Raw genomic sequence first — 21435 nt, forward strand, 5'->3', positions numbered from 1 at the left:
CTAAGGGGTTAGATAAAGCCCAATATCAGCACAGGCCAGCACTGCAACAATTCCCATCTTGTGGAGCTTTACATGAGAAATTATGCACAGCACAGAACTGTAAATAGGCAACTTCATGAGTGCCCTCTTTATTAAGCCAACCGTGTTTTCTGTGTACTCTTTTGAAAAATACATGTATTTCTAGCTGCAAAGATGCTTTATAAACCTTCTGAAACTACTGCAGAAAATTACCTTGGCTTTATAATGTCCCTCCTACATGTCCTCTTATCAGAAAGAGAAAGATGAACACTTGAATAAATAATGATGAGCCACGTTTATCATGAAAGGAACCGTCCATCTGCTCTTCCAGAAAGCAGAAGGGAGGAGAAGGAAAGGAGCAGGGGATATCTTTCTAACTGGTACATCCTCCTAACCACAACAGTAAAAAAGCTTCACAGTTCACATGACCAAGAATTGATGCTCTCTCCTCATATGGCCTCCTCCTAGAAGCATTGTCCCTCTCTCCATAGCCTCCTCCTGTGTTTTCCAAACCACAAAATCAAAGTTTTAGTCTGATTGTAAGAGCACAAAAAGTGAGCTGTAAAAAACCTCAGTGAAACAAATGACATGCTCTCAAGGAACAAAGAGTGCACCACTGATAAGGAGGCTTTTGCTTAGCATACCTTAGCCAAAAAGACTATTCCCAATTATCAAGAGTTATTTTTACAGGAAAAAAAAAATCCTCTAATAATTTACATACAGAAATAAATATAAATATAATTTCCTTTTGGCATGCTCCTGGTTACATGGGAAAATCCCCCCAGATACAATCTGCTTGCTCACCTATCCTTCAAATTAGAACCCTAGGAGGCAGAGAGGGAGGATTCTCCCTTGGCTGTGCAAATGTTTCCATTGTGGTGTTTGCTCTGTTCTGTCTTTGCTAGCAGCAACAGGGCAACTTCAATGCCCATTTTTTAATGAAGAAACAGAGACAGTGCACAGATGTTTGTAATTAAAATCCCAGGTCCAACAAGGAAGCAAGGACAGATGGAGAGAGACAGATTTACCAACTGTCTGCATGATTCCCACTGATCACATTCTTCAAAAGCTCTATCCAAAGAATGAAAGTGAATTTCAGGGTGAATTGCCCACTGCAGGTATCAGTGAAGTAAAATAATAAAGCTGTAAGACAGCTTTGCCTTCAGTGAAGAAATATGTGGATTGATACTTCCACAGATATGCTGCAGCACAAGGCAGAATATTAAAGTTAAGCAGCTCGGAACACCTATATTCCTCAGCTGGATCCAGATTAGAGCCCCATGCACAGTTTGGTAGATTTAGTTTTTTTATTTCCCCTTCTCCCCCCTAAGCATTCTCATGCTTGCATTTGTCTGTCTGTATAACAGAAATCCTAGGCCCAGAGAGTCCTTTTTCCAAATTTGATTTAGTTTAAGAATCAAGCCAGATTTGAAAATCATGTATTATAGATGTAGGAAATGTTTCATATTCCTCCTAAGCAGTCTCTTAAAAGTGTTCTCAAGCAAGGTCAGATGCTTACTCTGCCCAGTGGTTACTGGAGAAGTACATCTACACACAAAGGAATTTTTTGGCTACTGATGTTTTTAAAAAGTTTTGCTGCCAAAGTAGCTTAAGAAAAATTTAATCTGAAAAGATCATGTTTGTAAATGATATAGGACTGGGACAAAACTAAGAATGAAATTTCAGACCTGAAATTCTGATCTCCAAATAAAATTTCCTTTTCTTCTGCATTGCATTTAAAAAATGCATTCTAAAAATAAATTTGCCAATTCTATTATCTGGAACTGCTATTCACTGATGCCTTCTGCAAAGAAAAAAATATATAATATTTAATCTTTATTTGGCACATCGTGTATTCAATGAATAGCACTTGGAATTTAACACTTGGATAAACATCATTTAACTATCTGGCACTAACTAAATACATCACTATTAAGAGGAATTTACGTAAAATATAATCCCACCAAGCAGCAGTGATTACCATTCAGTATCATTAGGGGATGCCAGTTTACTGGGAGACAGCCCAATAAAAAGCAGACAACTTGATTTACTATCTTCCAATTAAGCAGGCATACTGAAATAATATATTATATACAGCACTTATAATGAAACATTTCTGGATTATGAGTACACAGTGTAATGAAAAGGCAATGGCTTCATAAACTGAGATGCAAGGAACATCCTGCTTCAGCAAAAATGAGGAACACTTTGTAGCAAAGTATTTGAGCCAAAACTTTCTTGCAAAATATCCATCGGGATCTCCAACATTCAGAAATGCATTTGACTTGACATCTTCTCAGGTAAACTTAATGGACTACAATTAGCTTAATTGGCTGAGCTGACCCAATTCAATTTGAACCTCTGGCTCTGCTCCAAGAGATTATCTGTATCAGAGGCAAACTAGAAATTTCTGCTTGGAGGAGTGTGTTGGTCTAAGATGCAGGTTTTGGTTTGCTACTGTATTACCAGCAAACCCTTCCTGCTGATGCCAAAAGCTACAAAAATAATTAAAGTATGTTATGTTGCTAATGTTACTCTCTGATGGACATGGTGTAAGGTACTGTAGCAAAGAAATGTTTTATCTGGTAGAAACTGCATTTGTGCTAAGATGGTTTCTGTCCTTGCTAGTGCAAAAACAGACCTAAGCCTTCCTTAGCTGCAGCATGTAAAACCTTCCTCAGGGTTTTATGTACTGTCTTTATTTCCTCACCAAAACTCTCTTTCTGTATAAAAATGCACCTGTCAAAATTTTTCTCCTCTGTAATCCATTATTGGCATTTAAGTGAGCATAAGGCTTGATTTTATACATACAAGCCAATCAAAGTTTTTTTAGGTGTTTGTCAAGGTTTAGAGCTGAGCTGGCTATAAAACAAATGACAGCTGCTCTCTATTAACCTCTCTCCCTTTCCAGAATGGGGAAAAAAGAAAAGGGAGAGAGACTTAAGGGTTGGAAACTAAACAGCTTTAATGAAACAAGAATAATGAGAAAGAAAACTATATATAGAAACAATACTGTGTTCCTCCCCAGTAATGCCCATGTCCCCATGGAGACTGCAGGAGAGGCTTTAGGAAAGTCCTGGTCTGGCCTCTGGGCCTCACAAGGAGATGGGAGGTGGATGCAGGAACACAGAGATTCAGGAATGCAGAGATTGGGATAAAAGATAATCCAGGATGGTAGCCATAGAAGAGAGCTTGATCCTTGTGATCCCTCAGCTTTATACTGTGTATGAGATGTATAAGACAGAATATTTTGGTCAGTTCTGGTCACCTCTCTGGTCTGCTCCTTCTAGCAGGAGGGTCACAGGTATTATCTGTTTTCCTCTATTTTAGCAGAACCAAGCAGTGACCTTTTTTTTCCTCAGGAGTATAACCAAGAGCTTTTCTGCATGCCATTCTGCAGGAATAGCTACAAACATGGAGTGTTATCAGTCCTAGAAGCAGACACCATCTGAAAACCATGCTGTTCACTTCAGAAAGCGCAATTACTTAGAAGAGGCTTAACTGAAAAGTAAAATTACTAAAAAAGAAAATCGGTTCTGGCCTGGCTCAGTCCAAGAAGAGTCATGTCAAGTATTCCCAATTCTGTTAAATGTTATATTAATCTCTATTAATAAAAATGTAAAACATAATTCAATGGCAAAAGCTAAATGCTTATGTCATGCTTTTTCCTTCAGTTTTACAGCTTTATACTACTTATCAAGAAAAACTTGTTTATGTGGTACTCAGCAAAGCCAGCATACTAAGAAAAACACCTTTGAAGAAAGACCACTTTCCTTGACAGCTAATGACAGATAAGAATCAAGACTGATGGTGACCCAAAACAAAGGAACTGCTAAAAAAGGATATATATATATATATATATATATATATATATATGCTCTGAACATGCAAGTGCTTTGCCATGTAAATATCTTTATACATAGAAATAAACCTCTTGAGCTCAGTGGAACTACCAGAATGTAAGAATCTATGTACTTAAAGGTAAGAACTTATTTACATGCTGGCAGAATCAGAACCTTTATATTCCTTTTACTACTTTTACTCTGTTCTAAGCACTTGTGCTGCAGTAACATACTGAGTTAAATCATAGAGAGTCTGAGCATAAGCAGCTCTTGTAGAAGGCAGTGGTAATTATGAAGATAGAGCATCCATCACCTCTTAGGTATCTGCATTTAGCTTGTTGTTTTTCTTTGAAAAATTTTATCTTTAAATCTGTTCTTCTCCGATTTCCTTTCTCAAAAAAAAAAAAAAAAAAAAAAAAAGTACACACTTTGTTCCTTGTCATTCATCTACATAGTTTCACTTCTTCCTTTTTCTTCCCTCTCCCTTAGACTGAAAAGACATTAAATACATTATCCCTGCATCACTGAAGTCCAAAGAAGTTGAATCGAGATTTAGCAGTTGATAAACAAACACCAGTTCATGTCTCCAATATCCAAAGAACACAAGTTCTACAAGGTACTATGGTAAGTGCTACCTTTAATTTTGTAGTTTTCAAGACAAACCAAGATTAATAAAGGAGTAAAATCTTTGTAATGGACTAAGGCCATCAAAAAATACTTTCATTTCAGCACATAGCTATAGATTTCAGTAGACAATTAGCAATAATACCAAATAATACTTTTAGGAAGAAGGTGCTCTAGCTGCTTTTATCTGCATTTTTCCTTTTTGTGGGTATAGAAGTGGATAATAAATGGACATATAAATGGATAAATATTTTTTTTCATGGATAGGTAAATGTTTGCTCCTTGTTTGAATATTCAGGCTGAGACCCTTATGTACCAGGACTAACATGTAGGCACATGTCTGCTGTGTCTGAGTTTATATCCATCAGTGGGCACCCTCCTCTTCTAAGATCACAGGTGGGTGATATACACCAGGGATAACTGGAGGGTGGGCCTGAGGAGGATCAAAAATCCACCTAAAAGAAAGACTGATGCTAAGAATAGAGGGAGATGCTAAAGATCAAAGGGAATAAGAGAGTGAAAAATGCTGTTTGTCATTGGACTTAATTCTGCCAGTTACCAGCTGGTTTAACAGGCTACTGATCTAACTGGTACCATGGCTTGTGCTTTTCTACCTTGATGTGCTTGTGCCCTGGCTTGTGTTGTTAATAATGTGTGTCAAATCTGTGGGGATACTGAGTGCTCTTTTATTTATATGATAAAATAGCAGCCAAAAGTTGATCCTAGAGTGTGAGGGTCAGAACAAGGTCTATAGGCAGTTGGTGTTTTGTTTTAAGCTATAATGGTGTGCAAACATTCCCAGTCATAAGAGCATTGTCTAGCCAGTGGGAAAAAAAAGTGATTTCAGACAATGTTTATACCTTAGAACAACTTTGCCAGGACAAAAACTTCTATGGTTTAATTTTTTCTATGCTTGAGGTGAGTGTTAGCAAAAATTTTACTGTAATAAGTGAGAGGATCACATAAGCAAGAGATGAAATAGGTGTTGCTTAATCCTCTGTCAGCTAAAGTGGCAGAAGATTTTACTGAAATCAGAGGGCATGCTCATGTGCTAAAAGTTTAGTAGATAGCCACTTATGTGACTAGTGAGTAAGAGTACTTATGCTGAACTGTCAAACACATTCAAAAAGCAAGTAGATAAAAATAAGTTCTCACTTTTCTCATAAATCAGAGGCATTATAATCTCAAATATAAAACATTTAAAAATTTCAGAGAATAGATTTTTTCTTCAGTTGAGCCTTAATCTAACAATTACATCTCTAAATTCTCAATGAGTTTTCTGCTCCAGTAGAGGACTTGTTCCATCTTCTATGGCCAGTGAAGATCATAAAAAGGAACATCAAGAATAGGAAGAGCACAAGTCCTAGCTAAATTCAACAACATATGGAAGCCACAGCTATAAAGAACAGAACAAAATGAAGAATTTCCAACTCAAATATAACCTGTGTGTTAACATATGGTTGTGAGAACTGGAAACCCACCAAAACATTAAAGGCAGGAAACTTGATGCCTTTGGAAGCAAGTGCTTACAGAAGATTCAGGGATTTGGATAGAAAATTTCATCACTGATGAAGGAATGTGAGAAATCTGCAGTGTCTGCAGAAATCTCACGTTGGCTTAAGCTTTCCAGATGCTAACACATCCTCTTCTGTCAAATAGGAACCAACACAGTTAAAAAACCCATTAGTAACTTTCAAGAGAAAATCTGAAGAGAAGTTTTAGGAGGAGGGCTGAGCTCATGGTCTCAACAAAATACAGTTGGAACAGCAGGAAGTGATGGTAAAGATTTGCTAGTGGTTGCACAAGAATTTTGTAAAGTATTGTTATTTTGTCTGATATGACACAACAAGTATATTTAAAACAAAATATAGCTACAGCATATAGACAAAGTATCTTTTTGAACAAAACAAAATATTGTGAAGAAGCTCCTTTTATTATAGGGAGCAAAATGACATGACTTAGAATAATGCTGAAATTTCCAGTTTCAAACAGGAATTCAAATTTTTCATATGTCATTTGGTGGTTCCTTGAGTCACTGTGTATCAGCATAACTCAACAGAAAATAGGGCATCGTAGCAAATCACATCTTCAAGGTAAAGTGCATTATTTTAAACCTTCTTTGAACTGTATGAGCTTTCCAAAAATCTCCATATCCCATTGAAAACTGAGGCCCTGCCCCCCTCACTTAAACTCATCTTTATTGGTGTGTTTTTGCTTTTTTACACACTAACTTGCAAACTTACATTCTTAGCCTCCCCAAAAATTTGTATTAAAAAATGTTTCAAATATATGTGCCAGTCTCTGCACTTCAGTTACGTGCTAGAAATTTTTTAGAGCCAGGTGCTGAAGACTGGGATTAGTGGGCATTTTCACTTATGCTGAGTTTATCAGAGCCAAAAATAATGTTTTCAGCAGATTTTCAGAGTTCTTACCTGTCAAAAGTAGGTTAATTATGTCTGCTATAACCTCTTGCATCTGAAATGCAGCATGTCAAGACTCACAATAACATTATATTTTCCTTTTATTACTACAATAATTATGTCCCAGGAGGCCTGTGGTTTTAAAGAAAACCTCTTTCCTTCTTGTTTTCTTTTTTTCAGGCAATCCTTTCTTGTGGACCTCTATTTGAGGATCTTAGGATAACTGCACTATTTTAACTCAAAACTGCCAAATATTTGTGAGACAGCTCTTAACAGGTATAAATCTGTGTATATTGATAAAAAATTATGACCGATATGTTTTTCTGTTGTATTTCTGTATATAATACAATTAACCTATTATTACCAAAATCCAGTAGTACATATGTGTATTTTTCATTGGTGTGGCATAAAAAAGAAATAATTTACTATTTCTTTCCAGAAAAGCAATAAACTTAACAATCTTTCAAAATACTCTTCTCAGGTGCATAAGTGCTTTACTCATTCTTTTCACAAGTTGCTTTTTGTGGAAAAACACCAGGAGAACAGATGGAGCTCTGTGACATAGAACTGCATAAACAGACTGCTTGATCCTGCAAGGAACGGAGTGGTGTGACCAGTACACAGCCTGGGAATAATTGGAGGAATTTGGCTCCTGGAGAATGCTATGAGCTTGCTACCAGGTGTAAGCTGTGAGAACAGTTAGATAAGAATTCATGTTAGTGCATGCTTATATATAAAAATGTATTATTTTGGTTATACTGCTGAACAAATGTCCTCCAACATTTATTATTTTTAAATAGATTCCAAGCTGCAAAGCCTATGTTAAGCTATAAATTTTTCTGTTAATTTAGCCTGCCACTGATTACGAGTTAAATGGAAAGTATCTGAGCCAATAAAATCATAAATGGATGAAGCAGCACCCACTGTCTAACAGACAGATATTTTTCTACATATAGCTAATTCAGTTCTAAGTACTCTGTTCTTTGAATCAGGGTAGTAAAATAATGTAACATTGTACTTTTAAAACAAAACTCACAAGATAGGTTTTGGTTCTAAAATAGAAAGTAACTCGAGCTTGTAACAGTAAGCTGTTTCTTATTATTAAAAAAATTAATATTCACTAATATACTAAGTCTAATGATGCCACTGCATATTGTCAATTTTCCTACAGCTTTTCACACTGATTGCTCTGGAAAAGCAAATGTACTGCTTTTGTGTCTTAAGTATAACTTTCAGTACCACTTCTGCACAGGGGAAGAATGAGATTTCAAAGACTGTTCCTCTCTAAGTTGTTATTTAAAAAAACAACAATAACTTTCATTCGAAAGTTGCTGCACATGACAGATACTTAGCAAAAATTTCAGAGCAAATAAATATACAGCTCTCCTAACTATGGCTAATGCCACAAAGTAGAGGGCTGTGGGCTGCAGACAAGTTATGTGACATATGTGTGTTGGTCAGGGGGCAGCCTGAAGCCCAGGAGGAGGCACATCAAGAGCCCTTCTGCAGAGAGAGCAGGGGAGTGACAGAACTGCATTTCTCTGAGAAAAATATATCCAGGTTCACCTACTAGAGCTCTCCCTCTTCCTGTTTTCTCTTGTGGATTTTTCTGCAGAATTCTACCCGTTTCTTTACGCAGTATTATACAGCAGCTACAAAATAAGCTGCTTGGTGCTGTACCCCATGTCCTGGGTTAGCACAGGGGTGTTTTGGAAGCAGGAGGGGCACAGAGGGGGCTCCTGTGAGAAGCTGCTGGAAGCTCCCTTGGTGCCCATCCCTGCCCCACCTCTGCCCAAGGCTGAGCAGATACGGGGAGCTGGACACACTTCTGTGAGTAACATATTCAGGAAAGGGGAAACAAAACTTCAAAAATAATAAAAAGGACCTGCAGAGTGGAGTAGAAGATTAAGTGAGAGAAATGCCAGAGAAAGACACCAGGGTCAGTGAGGAAGGAGGGGGAAAGGTGCTGGATCAGAGGTTTCCCAGCAGCCTGTGGTGAGATGGTGGCTGTGCCCCTGCAGCCCATGGAGGAACACGGGGGAGCAGTCCCTGAAGGAGCACAGTGGGATAAAAGTGGATCTGTAGCACCTGAAGTGTCACGGGTGGGCAGATGTAAAGCAGCAGCCTGTGGGGGATTGCAGAGAGGGGCAGATGTGGCTCTGCAGCCGTGGAAGAGCCCGTGTCAGAGGAGGTGACTGTTCCTGAAGCAGCTGTGACTCTGTGGGCAGCCCGGGCTGGAGCAGTTCCTGAGGGACTGCACCTCACGGGAGGGACTACTGGTCCCAGGGTTTTCTGAAGGGCTCTCCCGTGAGAGGGATCCCGCGTTGGAGCAGGGGAAGAACGTGAGGAGTCCTCCCCTGAGGAGGAAGGAGAAGCAGAAACACCGTGTGGGGAACTGACCCTGAACTCCCCCTGTGTCCCCTGTGCCCTGAGAGGGAGGCGGCAGTGAAGGGATGAGTCCAGGACAAAGGGAGTGGGGGAGAAGGTATTAAGATCTGGCTACGTTTTCTTTTTCTCCTTTTAGGTTAAATTAGTTTCTTCCCTTCCCAAATTGGACCTGTTTTTTGCCTGTTACTGTAATTTAGGAATGCAAACCTCCCTATCCTTGTCTCAATTAATGTGGATTTTCTCCTCCTTGTCCCATGGTGGGGTTGAAGGTTGAGCAAGAAAAGGCCCAGTTGCTACCACCTGGGCCTAAACTATGACACCACATTTGCAGGAGGAGGAAGAAACTAAGTCCTATTTGTAAAAATTCTCAAATTATAATGTAAAGAATTCTCACATATTAAACACAATTAAATTTAATTTTGCAATGCACAGTTAAATTTTGAAGGTTTTTGGGTTTTTTGTCTGCTGAATCACAAAAATGCTGCAGAACCTCAGAACCGTATTCTCTGACAAAGTAATTCCTTGTTTTTTGCCTTTTCTGATTGTTGTGATCATTCTGTGCTTCATATTACTGTAAACAGTCTGCTTCCAGATCAACAAAATCCTTTCTTGACAGTCATACGTGAAACCATGTCTATATGGAAAAAATCCAAATTCCATGAGGCAGACAACGTAGTAATTTGTTTTAATATATAGCATTTAAAAGAGAACACACACAACATGAATTTCACCTCCTGATTTCAGTAGAAGGCAGTATTTCATGCAGTGTGTGGCTGACTTCTTTCCTTCCAACATTGCTTATGGATTATGCCCCACAGCCTTCCTTTAAAAATCTACATTATGGAGAGTTTAGCTATCTAGAAATGGTAGATGCTGGTGGGTATGTTTCTGTGACAGAATCTCAGCTTAGGTGAATGAGGTAGATGAGGTGAAAGATGTTTTGATTTTTACTATCTGGGAATCCAGACTAATGGTACTGCATGTCCTCATTACTGCAGGCTATGCCAGCTGACTTCAGTGGGAATGCTGAAGGAAGTCCACAAAAAATGAGGTATGTTGTTATTATTCTAAAGCTTTTCTAATATACATTTATCTCTTATTCTTCTGTTATCATTGTCCCTTTGATCCTAAAGTCCTCAGTTTTATTTGTTATCTCAAACTCAGCCAGAAGTAATGGTGACACAGACCAGAACAGCCCCATGCAATGCTACAGGCTTGGGAAGTGTGGCTGGAAATCTGCCAGGACCTTGGGGAATCTCATTGACAAGTTGGTGAATATGAGCCAACAGTGTGCCTGGGTGGCCAAGAAATCCAATGGCATCCTGGCTTGTGTTGGAAATAGTGTGGCCAGAAGAAGCAGGGAGGTGATTGCCCCCCTGTACTCAACACTGGTGTGGCCACACCTGGAGTATTGTGTCCAATTTTGGGACAATATACATACATATATATATATATAAAATATACAATATGATATATAATATATATATATATGATATATATATATTATATATAATATGATATATATGTGTACATGGTATATATAATATATCATACACAATATACATATATATATTGATATATAGATAGAGCTCAATATAAATGAGCTATCAAGGTGCTGGAGTGAGTGCAGAAGAGGGCAATGAAGCTGTTGGAAGGCTTGGAGAATAAATCTTATGAAGAATGACTGAGGAAACTGGGAGTGTTCAGTTTGAGGAGGAGGTGGCTGAGGGGAGACTTCATCACTCCCTATAATTACCTGAAAGGACACTGTAGAGAGGTTGGTGCTGGTCTCTTCTCACAGGTAATTAGTGATAGAACAAGAAGGAATGGACTCAAGCTGTAACAGGGTAGGTTTAGGCTGGACATTAGGAAAAAAATGTGTCCACAGAAAGAGTGGTCAGACTCTGGAATAGGCTGCCCAGGGGGGTGTTTGAATCACCATCCCTGGATGTGTTTAGGGGTTGTTTAGATGTGGTGTTGGGGGACTTGGTTTAGGGGAGAACTCTGTGGAGCAGGGATGGTGGTTGGACTTGATCCCAAGGGTTTTTTTCCAACCTGAAAGATTCTATTGTTCTCTATATATCTCATATATATAATAATACACACTGTAACTTTAAATAAGTCAGTAAATAAAATTCATATTAAGATGTTATCTGGATGGATGAGAACTATAAGAAAGGACATTCACTGGGTGTTTGACCAAAGACAGGATCGTGATAGTATGCTGGTAGCCCAATAATGATTCAGAGACTGCAGTGTTTAAAAAGCTGATTCTGATCTTTTTGCTGAATCCATCTATTGCATGCAATTTGCCTCCATCTCTGAAGTCTTTTAAACGTAACACTATTCACACAATTTTTGTCCAAAATAGACACCTCCCTCCCATGAGAATTTTTTTTTCTTAATCATCAAACACTCTTGAGAACTAAAGCCTGTTTTCCAAAGAGACTCAGCAAAACTTAGATATCAGAGTATCTAACTCACTTTTGATATATAGGCTCCTTAATCACCAGCAAGCTGCTGAATAAACTGTCCCATCTAACCCACTTAATTCCCAGTGGGTTTTTTTAGTTGCCCTTAATCTTGGGCAAGTGAAAATCTGTGGAGATGCATACCATGTGGCAGCTCAGCAGGATTATAATTTATGTTACAGACTTAAACGTAAAGAACATGGTAAACAGTGGAGGGATTATAGCTAAATTTTTTAAAACTACCCAAAAGAGAGAGCTCAAAATCCTAATAATCTGCTTATCTGCCTGGGCAGCTATGAGATTAGAAGAAGAAAAACTATGGAAGGAAGAGCAAAGTCCTAGACTGAGACAGAAGACAGCAATCTATTTTCAAGGAAGGTCAGTAAGTTTGCTTTATATTAGTTAAAATTATTAACTCTGTTAGACTGTTATTTTTCATACCATCTTCTTGTTGGTACTTCATTTAAGTATTAGAATTTAAAGTACTAAAAATTCATTTCAAAATTGGATTAAGTATTGGAAATACCTTATAAGTAATCCCATAAGAAAAATTATTCAGCATCTTAAAAAATCAAGTTGATCTAAAACCCAAATATTTTATTAGTTCCTGGCTGACATCTCCTTGCAAAATAATTGGAATTAAAAAGCCAGTAGCATTAAATGCACAGACTGTTATAAACATTATTTGATTTGATATGGATGGTGCTTATATTTTATTGCAAAAATCCTCATGAAGTATTTTACACTAATGAAGCCAAAAGGCTGTGAACTACAGAATACCATCACAGGAAAGAAACAAGACTTCTTATTAGTATGGACTTTTACAAGGGACTACCTTATTTTTTAAAATACAGAATGCTGACAAAATTTTTTTGACCTGAAATTGTACACAGATTTTAGTTTTGCCCCCATCTGAAGTACTACTTAAGTTAAAATTCAGAAAACTCTAATAAGCTGTCATTTTCATTAATCATACCTTTCTGCCTGCTGTGAGTGGGGACACACATTCTACTGCTTTTAGTGAAAAAGACATCTTGTTCCATTCTTAAGTTATTTTTTTATCATACCACATGTCAAATTTGGACCATGTTTGGATATGTCTGCTAATTGAAACTACTGGAAATAAGAAATATGTGATTATAATATGAGGAAAAATACATTACAAATAGGAATCTGTGCCCTTTTAACCAGAACTAGCAAGCTGCTCCCATATCCCTCTCCCCATCCTATCAGGCTTATTTACCCATCCCTGGATTTTGTTTCTTGAGGAATCAATTGGAAAAGTAATTTTGCTACTTCATTATATTGGAAAAAGGACTGAACTTCACCTGTTGCAAATATCCAGATATTTACTGTCACTATCTTCAGTACTACCTAAATGATACAGATATATGGTTTAAAAGACCCAAAACCCAGAACACCCAATCCAGCAGCCTACTTCTTGAGTCCATCTTTCTGCCACATTTTAATGCTTCCATTTTAACTCACTGCCAGGTCCATACAACTTACTGTTCTGTGCCAGAGCTTGAAGCAGACAGTCCAAGCATCCCTCCAAGCTATCTGCTGTGCTGTCAGTGGTTGTTATCTTCAGCTTTTTCAGGGCTTCACTTAGATTATCTGCTTGGTAAACACAAAGAAAAGAGAAATCAGTGTCCTCATCAGTTTGGTGGCAGTTTTTAGCCTTGAATGTAAATAGTTCTTGTAAACAAGATCCTTTATCAACAAAGAAGGCACGTGTGGGTTGTATTCTGAGGATACAAAAAGCTGGGAGTCAAAGAGTATAGATGAAATTCTACTTTTCAAATCTAAATGTACCTTTATAATTCTGCATCTGAGAACAAGATGCCAGCAGGCACTTTATGAAATGCCACTGAACACCAATTCACCCACAAATATTTTCTCAGCCACGCTGGTGTAGAAAACCAGCAGCCATTTCTTTGCTCCTATTGTGTGGGGGAAAAAATATGATGGAAACAAGCACATATTTTCATCAGTAGAGGGAAAGTAATAAAAAATGTTGTTTTCTGCATGCTGTGTAGGCTTCCATGTTGGCTACACGTTCACAGAGCCCTAGTGCCAAGTTCAGAACCTTTCAAGTATTGCCATTTTCCACCACAATGTTACAAGCCCTGCTGTTTATATGAACTGTCTTAACTCTCGAATCCAACCAATCCATAAAAGCATAAGGCATCTTCTAGAAAGAAGAAAGTTCTCTTGTGGATTTCAGATAACTAAATAACTCTTCCTTGCTGAAAAAAACACCAAACCCACAAGCCAACCACTCAGACCCCATCATTTATATTGAGAATATAATTCTCAATAGATGAACATTTATTACCATAGGAGGTGGGGTAATACGATTGCTACCATTTTGAGTATTGTGTCTATTCACAAGCAACGTACAAGTGCTAGCAGCTGCAGGCTTGCTCTTTGGTTTGTTGGCTGATGACTAACCTCACTCTGAATGGACTATCCTTTTAAAAAATGAGTGCTGATTCAGTTTCCATGCCAACTGCCAGTAAGCAAAAAGCTTTACTCCAAACAAATAAAGAGTGTTGAGCTGGCTCTTGTTCCCCAGTGACTATTCAAAAAAGCCTTGACCAAAGCCCTATACCACTAGTTTTAAGTTTTTTGCAATGCATCACTGCTATCTTCTGAGCCTGACAGGCAGCCAGTGCTGCCTTAGAGCTTCACACCAATGTAGGAAGCCCCATGAATAGGCGAGTTGGCAGATGCTGTGCTTTGCCTCCTCTTCACTTGCCCACAGATGGGATGGTACAAAGAAAAGAAGGTATAGCAAGAACTTCCCTTTATTTGTCTTTGAGGCACTGGTTGTCCAGTGGAGACACAGCAGGTGTCCCACCGAGAGGGTGGAATCTCACTCACTCCTCCTGGAGTTGATCAGGTTCTCAGCTAAAGCTATGGTTTCTCTTTAACCTGTTTTTTTTGTATTGTTTGTTTTTTTTTTTTTTTAATATATGCATTTTAGTAAGATAATGAATTTTTAAGTGCTTAGTATTTAGGTCAGAAATTCATCATGAAATGCTTTATGAGGCAGTTAGTTTGTTTATTCCATACTGACCATGTTCTTAGCTACATTACAGCCAGGAATCCCATTACTCCTAAATGCAGAGAGCCAGCAGGCAACTCTGTCAAAGCCTTTGGGGCAGCTGCACTTTGTGGTGCTCTTTAAGACCTCAGACCTACCCCTGACTACCAACTCTCCTTGCTGTACTGAACTGACACCTCCTGGAACAAGCTACCAAAAAAAAAAAAAAAAAAAAAAAAGTAGATATATAGCTTTCCCTTATACCAACTTATGTTACTGTCTAGCAAGCTTACTGCAGCACATGTATTGAATGACACTTAAGCAACAGTAAAGCTGAACATGCACTGCAAAGTCTCATTGCTTAAATAAATTGCTCAGGAAGTATCAATGGAATCCAGCCCCAGTATTACAATTTAACATTGTGCACTCCACCTCCTCTTGTACTTTCCTCACCCACTTCCCTATCATATGACACTCTTCAGTTTTCTGCTAATATAGCACTAATTCTTTTCCATCTCACAGGCCTCTCATCTCCCTGTGTACTCACACCCAGCTTTGAAACACTGACTAAATCTAATATATATAAATATGTAGCAAAAAATCTATAGATTCCACAGTCTGGGAAAGAAGAAAACACATAGGTAAGAAATTCACCTTCACACCAGATTTTGCAAGCTATGGAGAAATTCTGTTGTTTGGGAGAGCAGACCCAGACTTTGCCTCTCTTACAGCCTCTTCTACCTTGCTAAATAAGTCACAAGTTCCCACTTACTATTTAATTTTACTGTGCAAAGAGATGAATTCTTTACCTCAAATACTTGTAATATCCTTTACTCCCTGCCACATCAGAACAATAGTTAGGAAGGTATCCAGTCTTTCTTCTATAGTAGCCCACATTGCTTTTGGTGGTACAGCACTACTACCATCTCTTGCAAATATTTTCTGTCTCTTGTGCAGGCATTTTTCCTAAATGTCACATTACTGGAAGTTGGTGTAATTGTCCACTTTCTGTCCATGTCCTAATCCATATTTTCCCAGACATCATTTACTGTTCATTCACTGTCAGAAACAGGACAATTGGATGCATTGATTTATGACTCCAGGTGGGCCATATGGCATTTGAACAGTCACATTGTGCCTCAGTGTCCTGGTCCACCAAGAGAAGAAGATGGCCAAACAGATGCCCAAAGATTTAGGGTCCTCTGGGTTTTCCACAGCTTTAAGGTAGTTTCTGTGTTACCAGCTGTACTTTTGATGCTGAACAGGTCCTGAGGCTGATCCTGGCCCTAAACCAGATTACTACTTAAATCCATAAATTTATTAATCTTCATCAGGAAAGAAATTTTGTGTTTTTTTTTCTTTTAACAGAAATACTGCTGGTTTGTTTCTGTCCTACCATGCCCATTGATGTGGGTTAACTTTTTTTTTTCCCTCCAGCTACTTTTACTGGCTCTATGGAAATACAGGTAGATCACTAACTGCAGGGCTCCTGCTGCAACCTGTTTTTAACTGAGGTACATTTTGCTCTACTTTTCCAGCATAGTAACTAATTTTAATGAGAGTGCCTACTTCTGTCAACACTTCAGCTGCTTCATTCTTAAAACACTTTCTGAATCTTAGATATATACCATCTGGTCTTAGAGACTTGTTACTCCTTCATTTACCATTTGCTTTAGCATCTGTTCTTCTGACACTTACATCTCTCATGGCATTTCATTTTTATTACCTGAAAAAAACTGACATACAATGACTTATTGCCACCTCAGCAGTAAGCTACCTAATTATTTTTGGTAATTATCAGGTCAGTCTACACATGCTAATAACTTAGGCAGTTTGTATTTAAAATCAGGATAGAAACCTAAGCAAAGCAGCATCAGCTAACATTCAGTTCATTAGAATCTCTTGTCAATTGAAAAATTCCATTTTGCTGCAGATTTTTTATTAATTTTAAGCAAAATGATGGGGGTTGGCTTTTTTACTACTTCTGAACTCCCTCAGTAACATGTCCATAAGTAGAATTAAAAGGATTAATCCTAGAGAAAACTGGAGACAGAGACTAGCAAAAATATCTTTTCTTGTTTTCTGTTTTGTTTTTTTACCTTGGGGAAAACTGGAGATCCTTGAAAATAACTTTATGTATTACTATTACTGTAGTCACAGATAAAAAATAGATAGTACTACAAACATATTTAACTATTACAAACTATTACAAACTATTACAAAATACACTGATCTGTAGCTGCTGTAATTGTTTTCACCATGCTAATGATCCTTTCCCTATTATTTAAACCCTGATTTACAAAGGCTAGAATATAAAAATCTTCAGAAGATTTTGTGGAATCTTAGACAATCTCTGTCCCTTCCCTAGGAAATTGTGGTAGAGATTTAAGAATCTTTCTATTTTTGTAATTTAACACTGAAGATCTGGAATTACCTTAAGAAACTGATCAAAATTCAGTGAAATCAATGAAATCACTCTGCTGACATACAAGCATTATAGGGTCTTGCTTAAAACAGGTCCTAAAAGGATGATTTTTTGTAAATAAAAATGTATTGTTTGATAAAGAGAATCTGTACTGGATTCATTTAATTTAAAAATCAGACAAAGACAGAAAAATTTATTTCAACCAAGAAGATCTATGGTATTCAGTTAATGGAAAGATCTTTTCTGATACTCATTACTAGAAGTAGACAAAATCATATACAAGATGGCTTCCTATTTGTGAAGAATTACATTTAAATTAAAAGTAATATATTTTATTTTCATGTTATTTATTTTCTTCAGGTCCCTGATCTTCACTGAGCCACATTACAAAAATCCAGAAGACAGACAGAGCATAACAGAAAATACTAACTGGAACTTCTGATAGACAAGAGGCTTTTAAATTCTCACCAGGCCCTTGTGTGAGCATGAAGCACCCAATATTGTCTGCAATGAAAACTGAATCCACTTCAGTGCCTTTATTCAATACTCTGTTTTGAAAATGATAACAAGGAGGTAAGATTTTTATCTTAAGTATTATGTTTTATCAGTAATAGTCAAATTTCAGATAAAAATTGTTTGCTTGTGAATGAAAGAAAAATGTCTTATTGTCTCTAAGTAAAACACAATTTTCTTGTGTCCTTTGGTTTAATTCTCAATGTTCATATGACTCACTTTTGAAAATATATTAATTTCATAAATTCATGCATATTACAGTTAATTTCCCTTACTGTTCAGAAAGTTTTTTAAAGACAATCTTTAGGTGATTTCTTTCTCCAGACTACTATTCAAGCTCCTTGCATTTCCACAAAGTAGCATCAGAATTTTGAATACAGAGGAAAACCAAACTTCATTGCAGTAATTTCCCCATGGGGGGAAAAAGGTTAAGGCCAGGACATTACAAAATAGAAATGTCCTTTGATGTTTCAGCGACTACCAGCAATAAGACAGAAAGAAAAGCTGTGAGACAGTCAAAAGCCTAACTTTAGCATCTTAGGAGTTTGTGTAGCTCTTACCTGCCCTTTAGGTTATAAGTGATCTCTAAACCTCTTCCAAGGAAATCTGTAGAGGTAATGTCTCACAGAAACAGCAATTTTCCTAACCTTCCTACTGTATTTACATGAAAAAAGTACCAACTCATCTCCCTGGTTAAGAAATTATACTACCAACAGAAATAACATTGCAAGCATAGATGCATGTCAAAACCAAAACAAAAGTTATAAAATGTATATCACAACCTAAGCCTTCATAATAGTGAGTCCTGTTAAGGGTCTGGTTTTTATATTCTGAGATTTTAGCTCATGCAGGAGACATCTCTGTGTATCATGGTATATATGGATTTTTCTTACTCTGTGTAACTGAGTAACAAAACCACAACATCACTTACTAGATAAAATGTTCTCCCACTGATAGATTGTGTTAGAACCTGTGCTAGCAGCCACGCTGTGTAGAGGCACCAAGGTCAGTGGCACTGCTGCCTCTAAACCAATGCACTGAGCACACTGTTTAGAGAGAAAAAAAAGCAAAAGGGAAACACGGAATCAAGGATTTGAAAGCGTGCTGGCCATGATGGGCATTACACTCATCCTTCCTCCTGCCTCCCATAGCTCTGATGTGTGGGAATGTCATCTGTGCCAGGCACTGACAGGCTGCACTGCCAATCCCTGCTGTAGGACAGGAGAGTGGCCACCAAAAAGTAGGTTTCTTTTAGGATTTAAGCCACTGCAGACTGGAATGAACTGGCTTTATGGAAGAATCAACCAGATGGCCACTGTATGTAGCTGGAGCATGAAGGACAACAGCCTCTTGTCTAGCAGATTCTGACTTTTTACCTCAGACTACGTGAACAAATTGTTCAGTTTGCTCACCTCCCACACCAGCTCCCCGGAATTACACAATTCCCAGGTCATTTACTGTCACAATATTGTCATGCATTAGCTGGTATTTCTCCAAAGGTTTGCTTCTTCCCAGTGAGTCTCAAATAGCTGAGAATACCAGGTTTCATTTCTCAATATACATTTTTTTAGTGCTCATATTTAGAAGAATAATAACTCAAAAATAGAAGCTAGATATTAAAAGAGAAAAGAGAAAAACAACCCAAAGGGTTATCCTTTACAAAGTAGTGATTTTTTTAGCCAATGTCATTTATTTTTTGCTCCTCTTTCAGCATTCTGAAGATTCACTGTTTTCTTCCCCACATTTATATACATACTTGTCAGTTTCCTAAATTAGTTAGATTTAAACAGGTACTATTACTAATGTAATCCCCCAAATAAGTAGAATACATATCTGTGCAAAAGTTGCATGTATCCCATGTTGTAAACTCTTCATAATTTGTTTACTTCAGGTGTGTATACACACACAAACACACACAGTATATACATACACTACAGCAAACAAAAAATTGCTGAGCAGTAGTAGGTTGCATAGTCACATATTAAAAACACAGAAAGTTCCAGAATTCCCTGTGAAGAATTTGGCATACAACATAGTATATCTCCCAGGACAAATATTCTGTCAAATAGCTACTTAATGTCTTCTCCTACCTCTTGGCATGTGGTTCTAGACTAATTTACCAGAAGATATTAAAAAATACTCTTCTAAAGGATTATTTCTTTTCTCCCTGGCAATTTTTAAGCTTGTAGCATTACATTACATCATAGTGTTTCAAAGATACTGTTGAGCTTATTTTTACAGGGTATTTATAAGGTAAAATGGAATTAATATACTATGTGATTGAATGGGAGAACAGAAACATGGAAAATTTAGGGTCTAAAGTATTTGTGTGGTAATATGGGGTTTACAACATAAGATAACTCATATTTTTCAGGCTCCAGAGTTGATGAACATTTTGGATTCCTTTTGATTCTTTTCAGATGCAGATATGAGTAATCCTCAGCACTTCTATAAAGCAGACTGCAGCTCATTGTGATTAGGTATCAAGAATGCATGAGGTAGGATAAGGGATTACCAGGGATGTATTTGGTTTAAAAAACTGCCTACTATATTTTCCCACAGGAACACAGGGAAGGGGAGTCATGGGGGAAAGGAGATTCCAGTTCTTCATGGAACTTCATGGAATTCAACTACTACCTGTCAGACCAATTCTTCTCTATACATGCCCACCCCACTTTAATTTATGATATGGCTTCTAAGTACTTCAACATAGGAGGTAGGGTCATTGAAGCAACATTAGATCTTCCTCACCAGATTATTCTTCACTGTTGCTCAATTTACACATAGAATGAAAAAAAAAAAACCTGTGGGGTAAAACAAAAGGACCAAAGTATTCTCTTATAAGACTACTGGTAATTCAAACAAATTTGCCCCTGTACTCAGCGCTGGTGAGGCCACACCTCGAGTCCTGTGTCCAGTTCTGGGCCCCTCAGCTCAGGAAGGATATCGAGGTCCTGGAGCAGGTCCAAAGGAGGGCAACTGGGCTGGTGAAGGGACTCGAGCACAGATCCAATGAGGAGAGGCTGAGGGAGCTGGGGCTGTTCAGGCTGGAGAAGAGGAGGCTCAGGGGAGACCTCATCACTCTCTACAACTCCCTGAAAGGAGGTTGGAGCCGGGGGGGGTTGGGCTCTTTTCCCAGGCAACTCTCAGCAAGACAAGAGGGCACGGTCTCAAGTTGTGCCAGGGGAGGTTTAGGTTGGATATTAGAAAGAATTTCTTTACTGAGAGGGTGATCAGACATTGGAATGGGCTGCCCAGGGAAGTAGTGGATTCTCCATCCCTGGAGATATTTAAAAAGAGCCTGGATGTGGCACTCAGTGCCATGGGCTGGTAACTGCAGCGGTAGTGGATCAAGGGTTGGACTTGATGATCTCTGAGGTCCCTTCCAACCCAGCCAATTCTATGATTCTATGAATACTCTAAACTTGTTTCCTGCTAGTGCTAGAACAAAAACCCACCAAGAAAATGGAAATGGACAGCACTTGGCATAGAATGTAGCTCTTCCTGAAGTCACTAAAGGACTGAAGCAGTATCTTGTAAATGAAGGGCTAACCTTAGTAACAATCAATGTTATCATTCCCTGCAATTATATATTACACATAACTAGACAGCCATACAGAGCAGGAGTATAGAGAAGGAAACTTAGGTGTGCACATGCACACATACACAAATGCCTTGCAACAAT

At 38.0% G+C, this 21435-nt stretch overlaps 1 protein-coding gene and 1 long non-coding RNA gene across 11 annotated transcripts in view; one reads left to right on the forward strand and one right to left on the reverse strand.

Moving 5' to 3' along the window:
• The window catches only part of RAP1GDS1 (Rap1 GTPase-GDP dissociation stimulator 1), an 86675-nt gene that overhangs the window by 45814 nt on the left and 19426 nt on the right, over positions 1-21435 (reverse strand). For 5 of the 10 annotated variants that reach the window (XM_071742792.1, XM_071742789.1, XM_071742793.1 and 2 more), the window contains exon 2: positions 13273-13380. The exons of 1 other annotated variant lie outside the window; for it this stretch is intronic. In XM_071742792.1, the coding sequence (XP_071598893.1) occupies positions 13273-13380 (108 nt within the window). Of the gene's footprint in view, positions 1-13272; positions 13384-21435 lie in introns of all 10 variants that reach the window. 4 more of the 10 variants (XM_071742788.1, XM_071742795.1, XM_071742785.1 and 1 more) reach the window with 1 other exon arrangement.
• On the forward strand, positions 12075-20225 carry LOC139795770 (uncharacterized). The gene is made up of 3 exons (XR_011725683.1): positions 12075-12145; positions 17598-17810; positions 20171-20225. It is a non-coding gene; the product is annotated as an uncharacterized lncRNA (long non-coding RNA).

The sequence above is a fragment of the Heliangelus exortis genome, chromosome 4 (genome assembly GCF_036169615.1).
Source record: "Heliangelus exortis chromosome 4, bHelExo1.hap1, whole genome shotgun sequence".
In the NCBI taxonomy this organism is placed as follows: domain Eukaryota; kingdom Metazoa; phylum Chordata; class Aves; order Apodiformes; family Trochilidae; genus Heliangelus; species Heliangelus exortis.